The sequence below is a fragment of the Stegastes partitus genome, unplaced genomic scaffold (assembly GCF_000690725.1).
Source record: "Stegastes partitus isolate 25-593 unplaced genomic scaffold, Stegastes_partitus-1.0.2 Scaffold1108, whole genome shotgun sequence".
In the NCBI taxonomy this organism is placed as follows: Eukaryota; Metazoa; Chordata; class Actinopteri; family Pomacentridae; genus Stegastes; species Stegastes partitus.
Window position 1 is genome coordinate 5440 of NW_007578839.1, and position 15281 is coordinate 20720.

Sequence of the window (15281 nt, forward strand, 5' to 3'; positions counted from 1 at the left end):
CTGGTCCAGGGTACTGGTTCTGTAGTCTCTCTGGTCATTGGCACTGGTCCTATGGTCCAAGGTACTGGTTCTGTGGTCCATCATATTGTTCCTGTGGTCCATGTTACTAGTTCTGTGGTCCAGCGTACTGGATCTATGGTCTCTCTGGTCCAGAGTACTGGCCCTGTCCAGGAGGCTAGTGGTGTTGCTGCGGATCAAGACCGGCATGGAGGCGGCAGACTGGGTTGCCATGGTGAAGTGGGCCGTCCTTAAGGAGTCATCTGTGAGACACAAGAAGTGATGTGGCCCAATCCCAATCTCCACACTGACAGATTAATGGACTTTGAGTTCCTACTAAGTGTGTGAGGGCTTTGGATAGTTCCAACATCAAATCGCCAAGTAAATAAGGGCTCTGATGTGGACTTCAACGCTACTATGTGCCTGTTTTGTAAGTTCATACATCTGCAGACTTTCCTGAGGGACTTGCCCATAGTTCATAGTGAAGTTATTGATATAAAATTGTGGTTGTCCTGCATCTCCACAAAACACAATTTATACACAAACCCAGCATGGATGGCATGGAAGAAATCTGCAAGGGAGTTCATCAATCAGCACAGCATCTGGCTGTTCACTGTTGTAGTTATTTATTGCACTTTTGTAGAGTTGTTTGCATTTTTAGTCTAACATCTGCATAGGATTTCTAGCTGTTCATGGCTTTCCTGACTTTTGGTAGTTCTGTAAACGCACAAATACTGTATTGCTACAAAGAGGGAGTGATCAACTAAGCAACTACTACAACTCAGAAGTTCACTTTTTTCTATTATTGATGATATGCTGTTTTCAAGCAATGTGTGCTTTTGTGATAGTGTGTCCCATTCCTCCTTTTTGATACCATTTCAAGCCCTCATGAATTCACACACTCAAACACTCCAGCTGTGATGTCAGTTAAGTCTGGGAGGGTTTAGTGCTTCGGCCTTAGGGTGGAGATTGTGATTGGGTCACTGAATGTTAGTGCTCCAGCTGTGTGGGGAGGCTGTACCTTTGCTGGACAACATGGATGACTTCCCAGATCCGGATGTACTGCTCAGCTCTTTGACTTTCCTGAAACACCAAAAATATTTTTAAATTGTTGTTAAACCACAGTTAATGGACTTCCATATGCCAACTCTTAATTCAGGTGTTTTAGGCAATAATAGACCTATATCTAACTTCCCCCTTTTGTTAAAATCTTAAAAAAAACAAACCAAAAAAAACCCAGTTTCAAATAAATTATACGACCATCTTCACAGAAATCGTTTGTTTGAAGAGTTTCAGATATAAAGTACATCATAGCAAAAAACCAGACACTGGTGAAAGGCACCAATGATCTTCCCATAGCCTCAGACAGTGGACTCATCTCTATTCTTCTGCCGGATCTCAGTGCTGCATTTGAAACAGATAATCACAACATTTTATTACAGTGACTGGAACATGTCATTGGGATTAAAGGAACTGCAATAGGCTGGTTATCATCACTATCATTTTTTTTTAGGATGTATTCCAGTTTGTTTATGACAACAATGATCCTCACATGTGCACAAAAGTCAGCCATGCAGTTCTACATGATTCTGTGCTAAGGATATATATATTAATGTTGTCATGCTCCTTTTAGGCAATATTATTAGGAAACACTACATAAACCTTCATCGCTATGCAGATGACACCCAGCTAGATCTATTAAACTTAAAGCATGTCTTAAAGGCATCAGGGCCTGGATGGGATGACTTGTAGTTTTCTACCAGGAAAATTTGAGTTATTTTATACTGGCCTGTGTCCTTTATCTCACACATAAAACAAGGCTTTAGCCTGCAAAATATTTGTCAAAATTAGGAACACTGTGTGTCAAAGTGATGCTAAGAGACCAATCCATGCATTTGTAGCCTTCAGGCTGGATCAGGGTTGTTGTAATAACTAAAAACCTCCAGCTGATCCAAAATGCTGCAGCTAGAATTCTGACGGGAACCACCCACAGAGATCATATTTCTCCCACATTACCTTCTTTACACTGGCTCCCTGTAAAATCCTGAATAGAATAGAATTGACAATCCTACTCCTCACACACAAAGCTTTTAATGACTATGTTCCATCCATCTATCCATCCTTCCATTATCTACACACAGCTTTATCCTCTGCAGGGTCGCAGGGGACTGGAGTCTATCCCAGCTGACTCGGGCAGGGGAAGGCACATCCTAGACAGGCTGACCTAACTATGTTCCATCTTATTTGAAAGAATTCATAGCACTATCCTAATGGAGCTCTTTGTTCTCAGACCGCAGTCTTACTTGTGGTTCCTAGAGTTTCCAGAAGCAGAATGGGAGGCAGAGATTTCAGGCTCCCCTCCAGCGGAATCAGCTCCCAGTTCAGGAGGCAGAGATCTTCTCTACTTTTAAGATGAGGCTTAAATCTTTCTCTTTAAATACAGCTTATAGTTAGGTCTGGATCCGGTGAACCTTGACCATCCTTTAGTTATGCTGCTATAGGTTTGAGATGCTAGGAGACTTCCCATGTTGCACTGCGCACTATTCCTCTACTTCCCTCTCTTTCTCTTTACATGCATTTATATACCACCGTTGCATGTCACTAACTTTGTGTCTTCTCTCCCCTGTAGTTTGTGTTTTGTCCAGTCAGCAGGTATGACTGGCTCTTGAGCTACATGTGTCTAATTTGTGGTTAGCTGCCTTAAGAACCTGCTCAGTATTTATTATTCTATTTTTTGTTGTCTGTCTTTTTCTCTATGCTCATCTTTTCTCTCTCAGCTCTCCTCTCAGCCCCACTGGTTGAGTCAGAAGGCTGGCCTCTCTGAGCATGGTTCTGCTGGAGGTTTCGTCCTTTTAAAAGGGAGTACTTTCTTCGCACTGTTGCCAAGTGCTTGTTCAAATGGAACTGCTGGATTTGTGGGGCTTCCTCTTTATATTTTGTGTGGTTACACTTTACAGTGCCCTAAGATAGTTTATGTTATAAATTGGTGTTTGATAAATACATTTGAATTGAGCTGAATTCTTACAGAGTTCTGTCTGAGTTCAGAGGTTTGGACGTCGTTGGTTGACTGCTGAGGGACCGACTCCGAGACAGTTTAGCCTTCCTCATTTCTTTACCTGCACAGAGGATCATCATCAACATTAACATCATGGCGCCATCACCTTCACCATCACCATCATGACATCATCATCACTGAGGAACAGTTGCAGCTCATCTTCATTCTGTCCATCTCACCAGAGGAGGACGTGACTGCTCCAGACGAAGTCACAGACATGGACTTTGTGGCAGACAGACTGGTCTTACTGTCTCTTCCTGTCAATGAAATATGGTTTTCAGACTGGACTGTAGATCTTAACCTCTGAAAACTGTGATTTTTTAAATAAAAAGTAAAGGAACAGCTCACGTTTTCTTTCCGTATGTTTGTCAGAGTTCAGCTTCCCATCATTCTGCTGGCGCTCCAGCTGTTCCTGACGACACAACAGATGCCATTAAAAACAAAGCAGACCAGCTGAAAACTGAAGACCAGCTGTCGGGCTCAGACTCACTATCTCTAGCAGAAGGGTTTCCTCCTTCTCCTTCTTCTGGTCCAGCAAGTCCCTCTCTTGCCTCTTGTGAAACTGCTCACAGACACAAGACAACAAAGATGTTACAGGACAGAAGTGGACCTGATGTATTGACAGTTCAGGCCTTCATTAAACCGGCTGCTTACAGGTTCTGACAGGTCCAATTTGTCCAGTTCCAACACTGTCTGGAAAACACGATGGACACAGTTAATTACTGATCACTTTCATTCCTCAACTGGATAAACTGGTTGGCAGGTTTAAATGTTACAGTCACAGTCTGGACTGGTCTCTGGTAGGTGTTACCTTGCGGATAGTGGCCACCACGTCTTTGTCTTTCTCTCTGCAGAGAAGTTTCTGGACGCAGAAGTCAAGTTTCTGCAGCAGCTGTTTGTCAGCCGGCAAGCGGAGCGACGAGCGCAACCTGGGCAACAACTGGCACAGCTTGTATCTGAGACACAGAGACAGGTGGACAGACAGACAGACAGGTGCACTACATGTAATGTCAGGAGGATTTCAGTTGTCTCAATGGACAGAATGATGAGGACCTACCTGACATTGGCGACAGGATCATGGACCAGCTCCAGAGCTGGGATCAAGAAGTGTTCGTTAAAGTATTTTCTGGAGAAAATCTCAGTGGCAGTTTCACAAACATCAAGGAATCTCAGACGGTTCCAGTAGCTGCGGCCCTGAGCCAGATCTGAGATCACAAACACAATAAGTCTGACATTCTGATAACGGTTCTAACAGGTTTTCTCACTGATTAAAGTGGCACTGATTTTTCTGTTGAAAGAATCAGAAAAACCTGCAGAAGCTCTGACCTTGAATCAGTCGCTCCATCATCTCCTGACGTTGCTCCTGGTTGCGGTTGTAGCGCAGAAACGTGCAAAATGTACGAGCCGCCTCCCTCTGCACTGGCAACACTTTCTGCAAAGACAACAAGCAGAGCAGAGTGACCTGTCTGTCATTTGGTTTAGCTGTGGTACTGTGTGGTGTTGTGCCTGGCGGTGCTGACATTAGTGGTGAGGATGATGAAGATGCGAGAGGAGAAGCTCTGGAACAACAGTTCTCCGGGAAGCAGTCTGGCCAGGCAGCAGTAACGCTGCAGCAGCTTCTCATGTAGCCGCCAACGCAGAGAACCTCCAACTTTCTGTTCTGCTAACAGCAGCGCCGACAGTAACTCTGGAAACTGAGGAGAACCATGGCACAAGAGGGAGAACAATGCAGGAGAACAGAAAAGTCTGTTTCAAAGTCAGCTTAAAAATCAAGTACCACAAAACAAGAGGAATTATGTGAAAAGAAATTAAACCATGTTAAAGTGAGGTTTGTTTCTCACCTTATTGTCCAGTGCCAGGTTCTCTCCTCTGGATAGAACCGCTTCCAGAGTTTCCTCCAAGTAATTCATCAGAGCGTCCAACACCTAAACAGCAGTGATGGAGGAAGTATTCAGATTCTTTACTTAAGTAAACATGCTAATGAGACACTGTTACCAGTAAAAGACCTGCAGCTAAAATGACTTAAAGTGTGTACAGTCAGTATGTATAAGTCAAATTTCTGAAAATAGTGAGAAATGCCATTGCAAATACACAGAGCCCAAAATGACACCTTCATTGCTTATTTTGTCCAACCAACAGTCTAAACCTCAAAATGATTAGAAAACATAGAGTCTGATTGAAATAATTTGAAAGGAAATGCAGCAAACTTTACATGTATGAAGCTAGACCCACTAAGTGTTTTACATGAAAACTGACAAACGATTAGCAAACACTGTGTATCGGGTTCTCGGTCAGTCCCCCTTCTGTCAGTAGGTCCTCACCACTGCTGACCTGGAGCACCTCACAATGTTTCAGAGTTTCTGACCCTGTCATCTAGGCAGAACCATCTGGTCCTTGTCAAGGTGGTTCAGGTCTTTACACCTGAACATTTTTTCACATCCAACACACTGAGAACCGACTGCCCACTGACCATCTGATGTAGCAGACCCCTCTGTTTATCTGCAGATCCTGGTTATGCTTATCCAGTCTGTTCAGTTCTTCAAATCCAGGTAAGGATTTCATAGAGTAGGTGAATTTAATCATTGCACAATACTGTGGTTATTGACTAGGACAGGGGTCGGCAACCCGCGGTGGCTCTTTCATGCCTCTGCTGCGGCTCCTTGTGGCTAAATTGTGGTTAAATTTCTTCACTGTGACATCACAGATTATTAAAATAATGAAATTTAGCCATGCATCCTGATTGGTGTGTGTGCCCTCTCACCTCCAGCGCATCATCCTGCAGCAGACACAGAAGTTCCTTGTGGACGAGCTGGACGTTTGAACCGAGCAGCTTCACCACCTAACAAGAGGAGGCAGGGCATCATGTGACATCATAGGAGACAGCCAATCAAAGTTAGGTACTGTGACCTGTCATTTTCATTAATTATCTTCAATTTTAACTTTTATATCTTGATTTCCCACCAAAAATAGCTGCTAGTCTAATTACAGGGACAGTTCTTGCTCACAAAGGACAAACCCCTAATGGACCTTAATGAGACTGCAGACACCAGGGGCACCAGCACGACTTTAAGCTGTTAGCTGTGGTATTGGTGATCTGACCTGATGGAAACTGGCTGCAGCACTTCGCCGGACGCTGACCTCTGGGTCACTACAAAGACTGGAGAAAGAAGGGTAGAGCTCTGACAAGAAGTGAGCTGAGTCCGCAAACACCACCATTGCCTGGAAGGACAGAAAAGGAAGTGACCTCAAAACCTAAAGAACTGAGGAACTGAGGTTGAGCGTATGTTTGTTTGTGTACCGGCAGGTTGTAGCAGCAGTTGCAGCGAATCAGTGTAGCCTCATTGTTGCCATCAGTCTGGTTTCCTTCAGTCTGCAGTCCAGCGACACACATCATCTTAAACCTCTGCAGTAAGCGACCCTTCTGCTCATCTGACAGAGACCCTAAAACCCAGTGGTTGAGCCTCAGAAACGTGATGATCCAACTGACACAGACCAATAACAAAACAGCACTTTGGTTGCGATGAGGCTGTTACTACCACCTTCTCCAGGTTTTGCTGTCCTTCAGCAGAACTATAAAGTCCCAAGGCAGCATTGACTCTTGAACTCATAGAAGATCCGACTCTCTGAACTTCTGCTTAGCAATGACTCGTCTGACTCACAGCATGAACACAGTGGTATAAGCCTGCCGATGGCATGTAGCTTTCTCCTCTCTTTCTGTTATCTATGTATGACAGTTTTCAAAATCCCTCTCGATACAGTAAACAATAATAACAACCTCTGGGCTAGCAACTTTTTTTTTTTCTTAACATCAGTGTTGAATCTCACCTGCCAGTCCGCTGCAGAGTTTTCCAAACTGAAACGACAGAGACGCCACAATGGCTTCATCTGCCTGTGATGAGGTCTCGCACACCGACATTACCAGGGGAATCACGACATGGAGTCGGTTGTCTAAAGAGAAAGATCTGGTCTTTATAGACATCGGCATCACTAAGTTGCTTCTTCTGTTTGAAGAACTCAGAGGCTAATATCACCATGATTCTGACTCACCGCTGTCCATCATCTCCATCAGGTTGATGATGGTGTCGAAGGCGGCAAGACGGACTGTGCTCGCCTCGTCTCCAGCAAGCTCCACCAGCTCAGGGAGAAGCTCCATCCTGGTGTCATCCACCCTAAAGGACAAACAGGTCACACTGGATGTTGGAGTTATGTCGGTGTTGGGTTTAAGTTTGATTGTTGTATGGTTGTTTTTTGGTCATTGTTTGGTTAGTGTTAGGTTTATGTTTGGTTGTCAATTGGTTGTTTGCTTGCCATTAGGTCTGTGTTAGGTTTATGTCAGATAATAGCTTTGTTGTTGTTCTGTGGGTGCTTGGTGTTGTTTTGTTGGTGTTTGGTCTGTGTTTTGTTGTAAACTGTTTAATTTTGGTTGTTGTAAGGTTTTTGTTTGGTTGGTGTTCAGTACTCATTTGGAGTTGGGTTAATGTTAGTTGTTGCTGTGTTTGTGTTTGGTTTGGTTGTGTGATCACCATTTAGTCAGTGTTAGGTTTACGTATGGTTGTCATCTGGCTGCTGAATGGTTGGTGTTTGGTTGTTACGTAGTGGTCATTTGATTGGTGTTAGGTTTGTGTTTGTCTGCCAGCTGTTTAGCTGTGTCTTGGTCTGTGTAAGGGTTTTTGTAAGGTCATTATTTGGTTGGTGTTTAGTCATTGTTTGGTTGTTGTTTGGTTAATCCAGTGTTTGTTTGCAGTTACCCGGTGGCCCTGGCAATACCCTCCAGCTGACGGCACATACATGCTCTGACCTCAAACTCAGGGTCCTGACACAAAGAACGAGCAAACGGCAGCAGCTCCTTCTTCACTCTGATGCACAGAAACACTGTTAGTATCAGAGCAGGTGAAATGACACCTGATCAGCATATGTGCAAAGATCTGCTATATTACAATAGTACTCCAGTGTTCAGTGAATATATATTTATAGTACTAGAGTGTGCAGAATATATAATGGTACATGCTGTATTGCAGCTCACATGTGAGAATCAAACTTGCAGGCGGCTTTCCCTAAAATGCGACAGCTGGCCAGACGAGCCTGAGGAGAGTGAGACAGCTGAGATTGATACAGGAGGGGGTTCAGCACCTGTAGAGACAGACAGGTGGAAGATGAGGCAGGCAGGTACAGTCATGTAGCAGGACTGAATGCAGAGAAACCTTTAAAAAAATCAAGCAATTTTATATCTGGTTGCTTAGATTGTTTGCGAAGCAATCCCTCACTTTAATCATGTAAATCCTTATCAGTCATCAACTACTGGCAGGTGAATCCAGAACAGTTCTGCTGGAAAGTATGAATCAGGAACTGACCTCTTGTTTAATGGTCTCTTTGGGCAGAGCGTTGATGGCTGACAGCAGAGTCTCTAACCAGGCGTTGCTAACCACTGTCAACAAAGATGGCAGGATGAGCAACTCACACAGCAACGTCAACACCTTGTGAGTAAGGTGTGTTTCCTGGTGTGTTGGCGGTTGATGCGTCTTTACCTGTGTCTTTATGGTCGAGGTATGGGTTACCTGTGTCCCGATGGTTCAGGTGCAGCAGGACAGTTTTCAGGATGGAGTAGGTATGGGTGTGGATCAGGATGATGTCGTCCTGGAGGATGGTTAAAAATGACCCCGCTGCTGCCAGCTGGATTTCACCTCCGGCTCCATTCAGGACCTCCTGGTTCACAACAGGACAGGTTACCTATAAGACACACCTGTACACACCTATAATGTCCTGGAATATTGTCCACATCCTGTCCTTCTATTCTCATGACATGCAGTCTGACAGATTGTACGTACCCGAACTTTTGGTACAACCCGACGAAAAGTCTCAGCAGGATTCTGGCGGACGAGACTCGGCAGGTTACTGATAACGCTGGCCCTCTGCACCTCTTGACCCACGCTGAGGAGCAGAGATAAAGGCAGAGGAGAGTCAGAAGGGTGACAGATAGAAGGCAGGATGTGAAGCGGGAATGTTTCCAGATCAAAAAGACGAGGACCCAAACTTGAACCCTGAGGGACTCCACAGCTGGAACCAGGACAGGCTCACATGTCCAGCTAGACTCTAGGTTTAGACAGTTTCTGGGTTCAGATCTGGTCTAAACTCCACTGTCCAGCTCTGAATCCTGGAGCCTTCAGTCCTGTTTGTGAAACAGTTCAGTGAACTAGTTTACCTCCTCTGGGATGGGACTGCTGATTACCTCCAGTGTTTAATTAGCTCCAGGGTTTACTGGGTCACAGTGAAGGAGGACGGCTGGAGAACTGAAAGCCTTATGCTCCGCCTAAGGCCTCCGAAAATCTTCACACCTATAAAAGCTTGTTTACTTGTTTCTCAACCCAAAATACTGACATGAAACCAGTGTAGCTAGTATTACTTTAAATATTGTTTATTGTAACGAGTCTTATCTTCACTGGTTTATTTCTACTAGTCTCACTTACTAACGTGTTTTTATTTTAACTACCTTTAAATGTGACTATGCTTATTTTCACTAGTGTTTATTGTAACCATTTTTAAGTTTAAATACGTATATTTTGAAGTAGTCTTATTTCAACTGGTGTTCATTGTACTAGTTATTTTAACTATTCTTATTTTAAGGACTCATAGTCACAAGTTTTAGTCTTACTAGTTTTATATATATTTTAATCTTGATCAATCTTGTTTATATTTTTAAATACTTAAAAATGTAATTAGTCTGATTTTAATTAGTGTTTATTGTCATAAGTGTCAAGTTTAGCTCGTTTTAATTTTAACTAGTCTCGCTGTCATTTATCTCATTTTAACTAGTCTTATTTATGTTTTTTTAATTTAAGCTCCTTGACCTTTAACTAGTTTTGTTTATTAGCCTCATATGAACAAGTTCTTATTCTTTATTTTAACTAGTTTTAGTTATTAGCTAGATTTATTTAAAATACCATTAGTTATTAGCTAGTCTTATTTGAACTAGTTTTAATTTTATTCATCTATTATTCTATGTTGAGTAAAATACACCTGCTGCAGATAAACAGATCTCCAGATGTCAGTCAGGGTTTTCAGTCTGAACTCTTCTTCATCACTCTCTAAAGTTATCTCTTTACAAAACAGAACCAGAGGTGGAGCCACCAGATCTGGATGGGGAGCAGTCTGAAAAAACCTGGAGGAACTTGTGACCTGTACTATCAAGCAGGGTTTGGGGTTAGTGAGGTGCCCTCAGGTTTAATGCTGGGTTTTTAGGGCTATATGACAATGGTTCTGCACACTGCACACCTAATCTGCTCCAGAGCATGTTCAAGATAGAAGATAAACAAGTATAAATACATTGCCTACTGACCAGTTCTCTTGGAAAATTGCATCACCATTCCTGTAAGATCATGTGTAGCTCAGTGCAAAGATAATAAGAGAGTCTCAGAGGAAAGCAAGAATTTGTAGAATGGGTCAAAAACCTTTTCTTTCCCCGATGAGCACAGATATGACATATAAATTCTCAGGAGACAGCACTTCTGTTCTAATCAGTTTTATTTTTTCCTGTTTAGTGCAAATAATTTCAAAGCCATTTAATTGATCTATAGGCCGTTGTCTAGTGATATAGTCCTAAAACTCACAGATTAAAGAACTAAATCCTTTTGACCTTTGCAGTCAGCCTACTAACTGGGGAATAAATTCAGTTTTTATATTTGTTCTTTACTTGCTTCGAGACTTAGTTCAGACTGCTGGGCTGTAACTAAAAGAATAAGGCTAAAATTGTCTTACACGCCAAAAGAAGAGGCTACATCTAAGCAGCAGAGCTAAAATTAATCAGATCTACTCATCCCTTAAATGTCCCATATTGTGTCCCTTAGGAGAAAACAAATGAAAATTTTACATGTCCACAAAATCTGTTTTTCAGCTTGATATACCACAAACATGGTTCATTTCACCATGACTGTATAACCCCTGGTTTTACTCCTGTTTTAAACAGGCTGTTTCAGTGTCTGTAGCTTAAAATGCAGCAGCTGCTGTCCACGCCTTCAGGAAGAAAACTCTCTTTGAATCTGTGATTGCCAGCAAAAAGCAAAACAGATGACCACATGGCAGCTGCCGCTGACGTGAATGAATATGTGAGACCAGGACTTTCTACTGCTTCCAACTTTCTTTCTAAGAATTTACAACACAGCTGTTATTTTTTAACTGTTTAACTGTGCGTGGTTATAAATTCGGCAGTTTTGTGGTGCAGAGCTAAAAATGACTCTGAAGTAACTGCGGGTTAACATGTAGTCTACATGGTCTGCATTTAAGTCACCATTTCATACTTATTTGTTCAATTTCACACAGCTCTGACTTAAAGCATTTGATCACAGCTAATGGTAACATTAGCCACATTAGCGGCACAACACGCCAACACTAGGAATTGTCCTGTAACTGTGGTGACATTGCCATTAATAACAAAAATAATCCATCGGATCTTCAGTTTCTCAGATACTGGGAGTGCATGAGGACTCTTGTATTCACTCTTGCAGCCAACAGCAGGAAATATGGTGTGCTTTGACTGTGGCTGAGACATTTTAGAGTTAACAGAAACAGCTCTAGAAAGTAAATAAACCTGGTGGACTGTGAGGCAGCTGCTCTTTCTGAATGTCTTACCTAGAAGCAGCAGGCAGTGAGGGGGAGGATTATACAAAGTTTGAGCGAGACGACTATTAGTTCTTCAGCTGGTATGTGGCCGGGCAGTACAATTCATACTGGCTTTTTAGTTGGGAGGCTATCTTGAGGAATGTCCTCATATGTTAACAGATTTTATTCTACACCTCCAAGTTTATAACAACCACTAACCACAATAAAAATGGATTTTCGCCATATGGGACCTTTAATGATGAGCTGTGAGATTAATGAGCTTGTTAACTTACACATTCACACAGTCTGCAGTGTTTTGCCAGCTTCTTTTTCCGCCTTTGGCTTCGGCAGATGTGTTGCTTTTATCCCTCATTATAGTTTTAAAGTCCTCGTTTAGCTTATCGTTTGCTCTTCTTGTGAGAAATATGCGTCTTTAGACATTTACATGTTTTGTAATTGGTCATCTGGTGCGGCCCCTTTTATATGAACACCCTCATGGCCAGTTTCAGAAGGCCTGAGTTGACTGAACCAGTGGCTCCATGCGAACACTTGGCCTAACTGTGGTTGATAGGTTGAGTGAAACCAGGTAGAGAACAGATATCCTTGTTATAATGAATGTGCTTCATAGTGCAGGCTTCAAGCGAGGCTGCAGCCTGGAGTCCTGCTCTGAGGTTTGCCTCTCTCACCTGGTTTAAACTCCACAGATGAGAGGCCTCACTTATGTTCCTAAAACTGCAGGTCAGATCTCACCTGAGCAGGTAGACGGCTCTCTCGATGTCGTTCAGGTCTTCGTCCACAGTCAGCTGATCGATCTCCTCTGCAGTCTGATGGGGAACAACAGACACAGCGAGTCGACTCATCACTCAGCAGTGATCTGTCTGATCTGTCTGCATGAAAACACTCAAACAGGTGTTTCTGTGTGCATGTTTGTGTGTGTGTGTGTGTGTGTGTGTGTGTGTGAGAGTGTGTGTGTGAGTGTGTGTGTGTGAGAGTGTGTGGGAGAAGACGGGGGTGTGTGACTGCGTCATTATGACGTCGGGTTTCTCCCATAAGAACACCCACAGACCCCGCCCCCTCGTGACACAATCACCCCCGAAGCCCCGCCCCCACAGCTACAGGTGTAGAATGTGACATCAGATTGTTTTCTGATTTCTGTTATTGATTAGCTATTGATCCTGAATATTTCTGTCTAATTAAGAATCATACATATCTTTTCCATTCTCTTCCATCCTGTTTCGTTGTGATTCAGGTGTTTCTATCTGTCCTGCTGTCTGTGTGTCTCTGTCTTTTTATGTCTTCATGTCTCTGTATCTTTTCCTGATTAAAAATCTGCTTGTTTTAAGTGTTTTCTTTTTTTCCTCTTTACACAAATTACACTTTGACTCAAAACTCGATTTCAATCCTTCCAAAAATAAATACATTAAATTTAATTGGATGAATGATGATGAACTGGTCAGCATTTGTGTTTCTGTGTTTTCATTCTGAGTCTGCAGCCTTCACTGTGCAGCTGTCTCTCACAGATCTGTTTAATCATGCATTGATTATTTATTAATGCATTAGTTCACAGCTTCAACTCCTCCTGTGCACACAAGCCTGCACTGCAAACATGATGATTACTGCATAATGATGTTCAGATTTCTTTGCTGACTGGATTTGAGGAGGAGGAGATCCTGAAACCTGTCTGTCTCTCTGCGCTGACAGACAGACAGGCGGAGAGACAGACGGACAAACTGCGTCATGCTGCGCAGATAGCGGGTCTCCCCTCTGCTTCCTGCATGAAGGCCGCTGATCTTCCTCCCACTGACTCATCCAACATGTCTCATCATCACCATCACCATCACCACCGTCACTTTCTCATGTCTCCCACATGTGCTGGACACATGTGCGCCTCCATCATGTGTGTGTGTGTGTGTGTGTGAACGACTCTATGTGAAAATGTCAATCTAAGCCTGACAAGCTGACATGCACACCTACCTTGAGGCTCCTGCGGATCGGCCTCTCGATGAAGGCGAGCTCCTGCAGCTCCTCCAGCGGACCGCACAGCAGGCTGGACTGGCTCAGAGCCATTCTGCTGGGGAACATCTGCTCACTGGAAGCGGCCCAGTTTGCTACTGGCTGTTAGTGGGAGAGCAGGCGGCAGATCTCAGTACCAACCATCCCTGATGAGAGGAGGGGGCGGGAGGGGCGGGGGACTGTCACTAACCGTTTCCAAGGAGATCCCTGCTCGATCTGTCCGCGGCGGAGGGAACGTCACGCCAGACTCCGTTCAAAAGTCTAATAATATAACATTCATTCGCTCATTTGTAGGCGAAGCGGATGGTCAGAGGTTCCAAATCGATCATATTACAAATCAACAATGTCCACTCTTCTATTCGGCGCACACAACGTCCTCCGAGCTGCCACTATTTCAGTAAAATCTCCACTTTTCTGAGGTACATCTATAACATCCCAGACTGTTAGTGAGAGCAGGGAGCAGATCCCACAGCCTGCCGATGTCAGCGACCATCCCCGGGACGCTTTCCAAACCAGTCCTCGCTCTTTTTTATGCGGGGGAAACAACACACCAGACTTTGTTAACGAAATAAAGGTTTTAACTATTATTTCCAGTCCAGTAAAGCAAATAGTCCATTAAAATCTAAAGCAAAGAGGTATCGTATATGTAGAAATCACTTCTGATGTCGGGGTACCAGCAGGTAGCACACATCTCCAAAAGACGCTACATCAGCTGGCTCCGTCCTTACGCCAGACTCCGTTCAAAACTCACATTACAGTATATCGTTACTAAAGAACAAGCGAGATCTTGAAAAAAACGAGGCACCGAGCACATCGACGGGGTCTTCTCTCCAGTTCGGCTCAGATAAGAAGTCAAAAAGCCCACTTGAGATAAAATCCAGACCTTCTCCAGTCGCCTCAGCTGCGGTGCTCTGTGCGGTAGGAGCGTCACGCCGAACTGCGTTAAAATTTCAGCGCTGTATTGCGTCTGTGCTCATGGGTGAACCTGGCAGTCCGCTAGACCTTAAAGAAATGGCATATTTGATGAAACGGATCGTCCCACTCACTTCGGCCTACACTTCCCACATCAGCAAGCAATTATTTTAATAAAGAGTCGGTGTTTCTGAACCCGGGTCCGTCTGGTCGCTCCCACACGGAGGGCGGTACCGAGCAGTCACAAACAGAGGGGTAGAAAAGTTGACGTTTAATTTAGATGTACATCTTCTCGCTGTATTTTCTCAAACATGATTTTATCAAAAATATCCTGAAGCAGGTAAATTACAGCAGCGATATAAACTGTGTGCCAGAAATGTGAACAGATTTCCGAGGTAGCGATAAGTCCGAATGTCTAAATGTGGTTTTATAGACTTGTCCGACCGGCTGTTGAAGCGGGACTGACCGCAGGCTGGCACCCGAACCGGGCTGAAACCGGACCAGAACCGGGTGATGATCAACGTAGGGCGTCTAGCTGGAGGCTAATGGCCGCACTGCAGTAGCTAAACCGGTTTCCATGGAAACGGCTGTCTGTGATCCAGCTCATTCACAAAGTCCAGTTTAAGAGACATGATGATGGTTTCACACTGATGCTCACAGAAACACACAGTTGAAACACACAGAGCAAATAATGTGGTTTTTTATATGTGAT

At 43.7% G+C, this 15281-nt stretch overlaps 1 protein-coding gene across 1 annotated transcript; it reads right to left on the reverse strand.

Moving 5' to 3' along the window:
* On the reverse strand, positions 1-13726 carry ppp4r4 (protein phosphatase 4, regulatory subunit 4; the record flags this gene model as incomplete). The annotated part of the gene is made up of 24 exons (XM_008296179.1): positions 13619-13726; positions 12395-12468; positions 8878-8980; positions 8608-8755; positions 8404-8477; positions 8076-8182; positions 7801-7908; positions 7100-7221; positions 6878-7000; positions 6351-6493; positions 6152-6271; positions 5814-5891; positions 4894-4977; positions 4573-4746; positions 4379-4484; positions 4110-4257; positions 3864-4008; positions 3707-3745; positions 3543-3614; positions 3401-3464; positions 3232-3309; positions 3023-3113; positions 1019-1080; positions 1-260 (listed from the first exon to the last, which is right to left on the reverse strand). Coding segments are annotated over exons 1-24 (2631 nt in total), but the record flags the coding sequence as incomplete, so codon positions are not given.
* Between the last annotated feature and the right edge of the window lie 1555 nt (positions 13727-15281).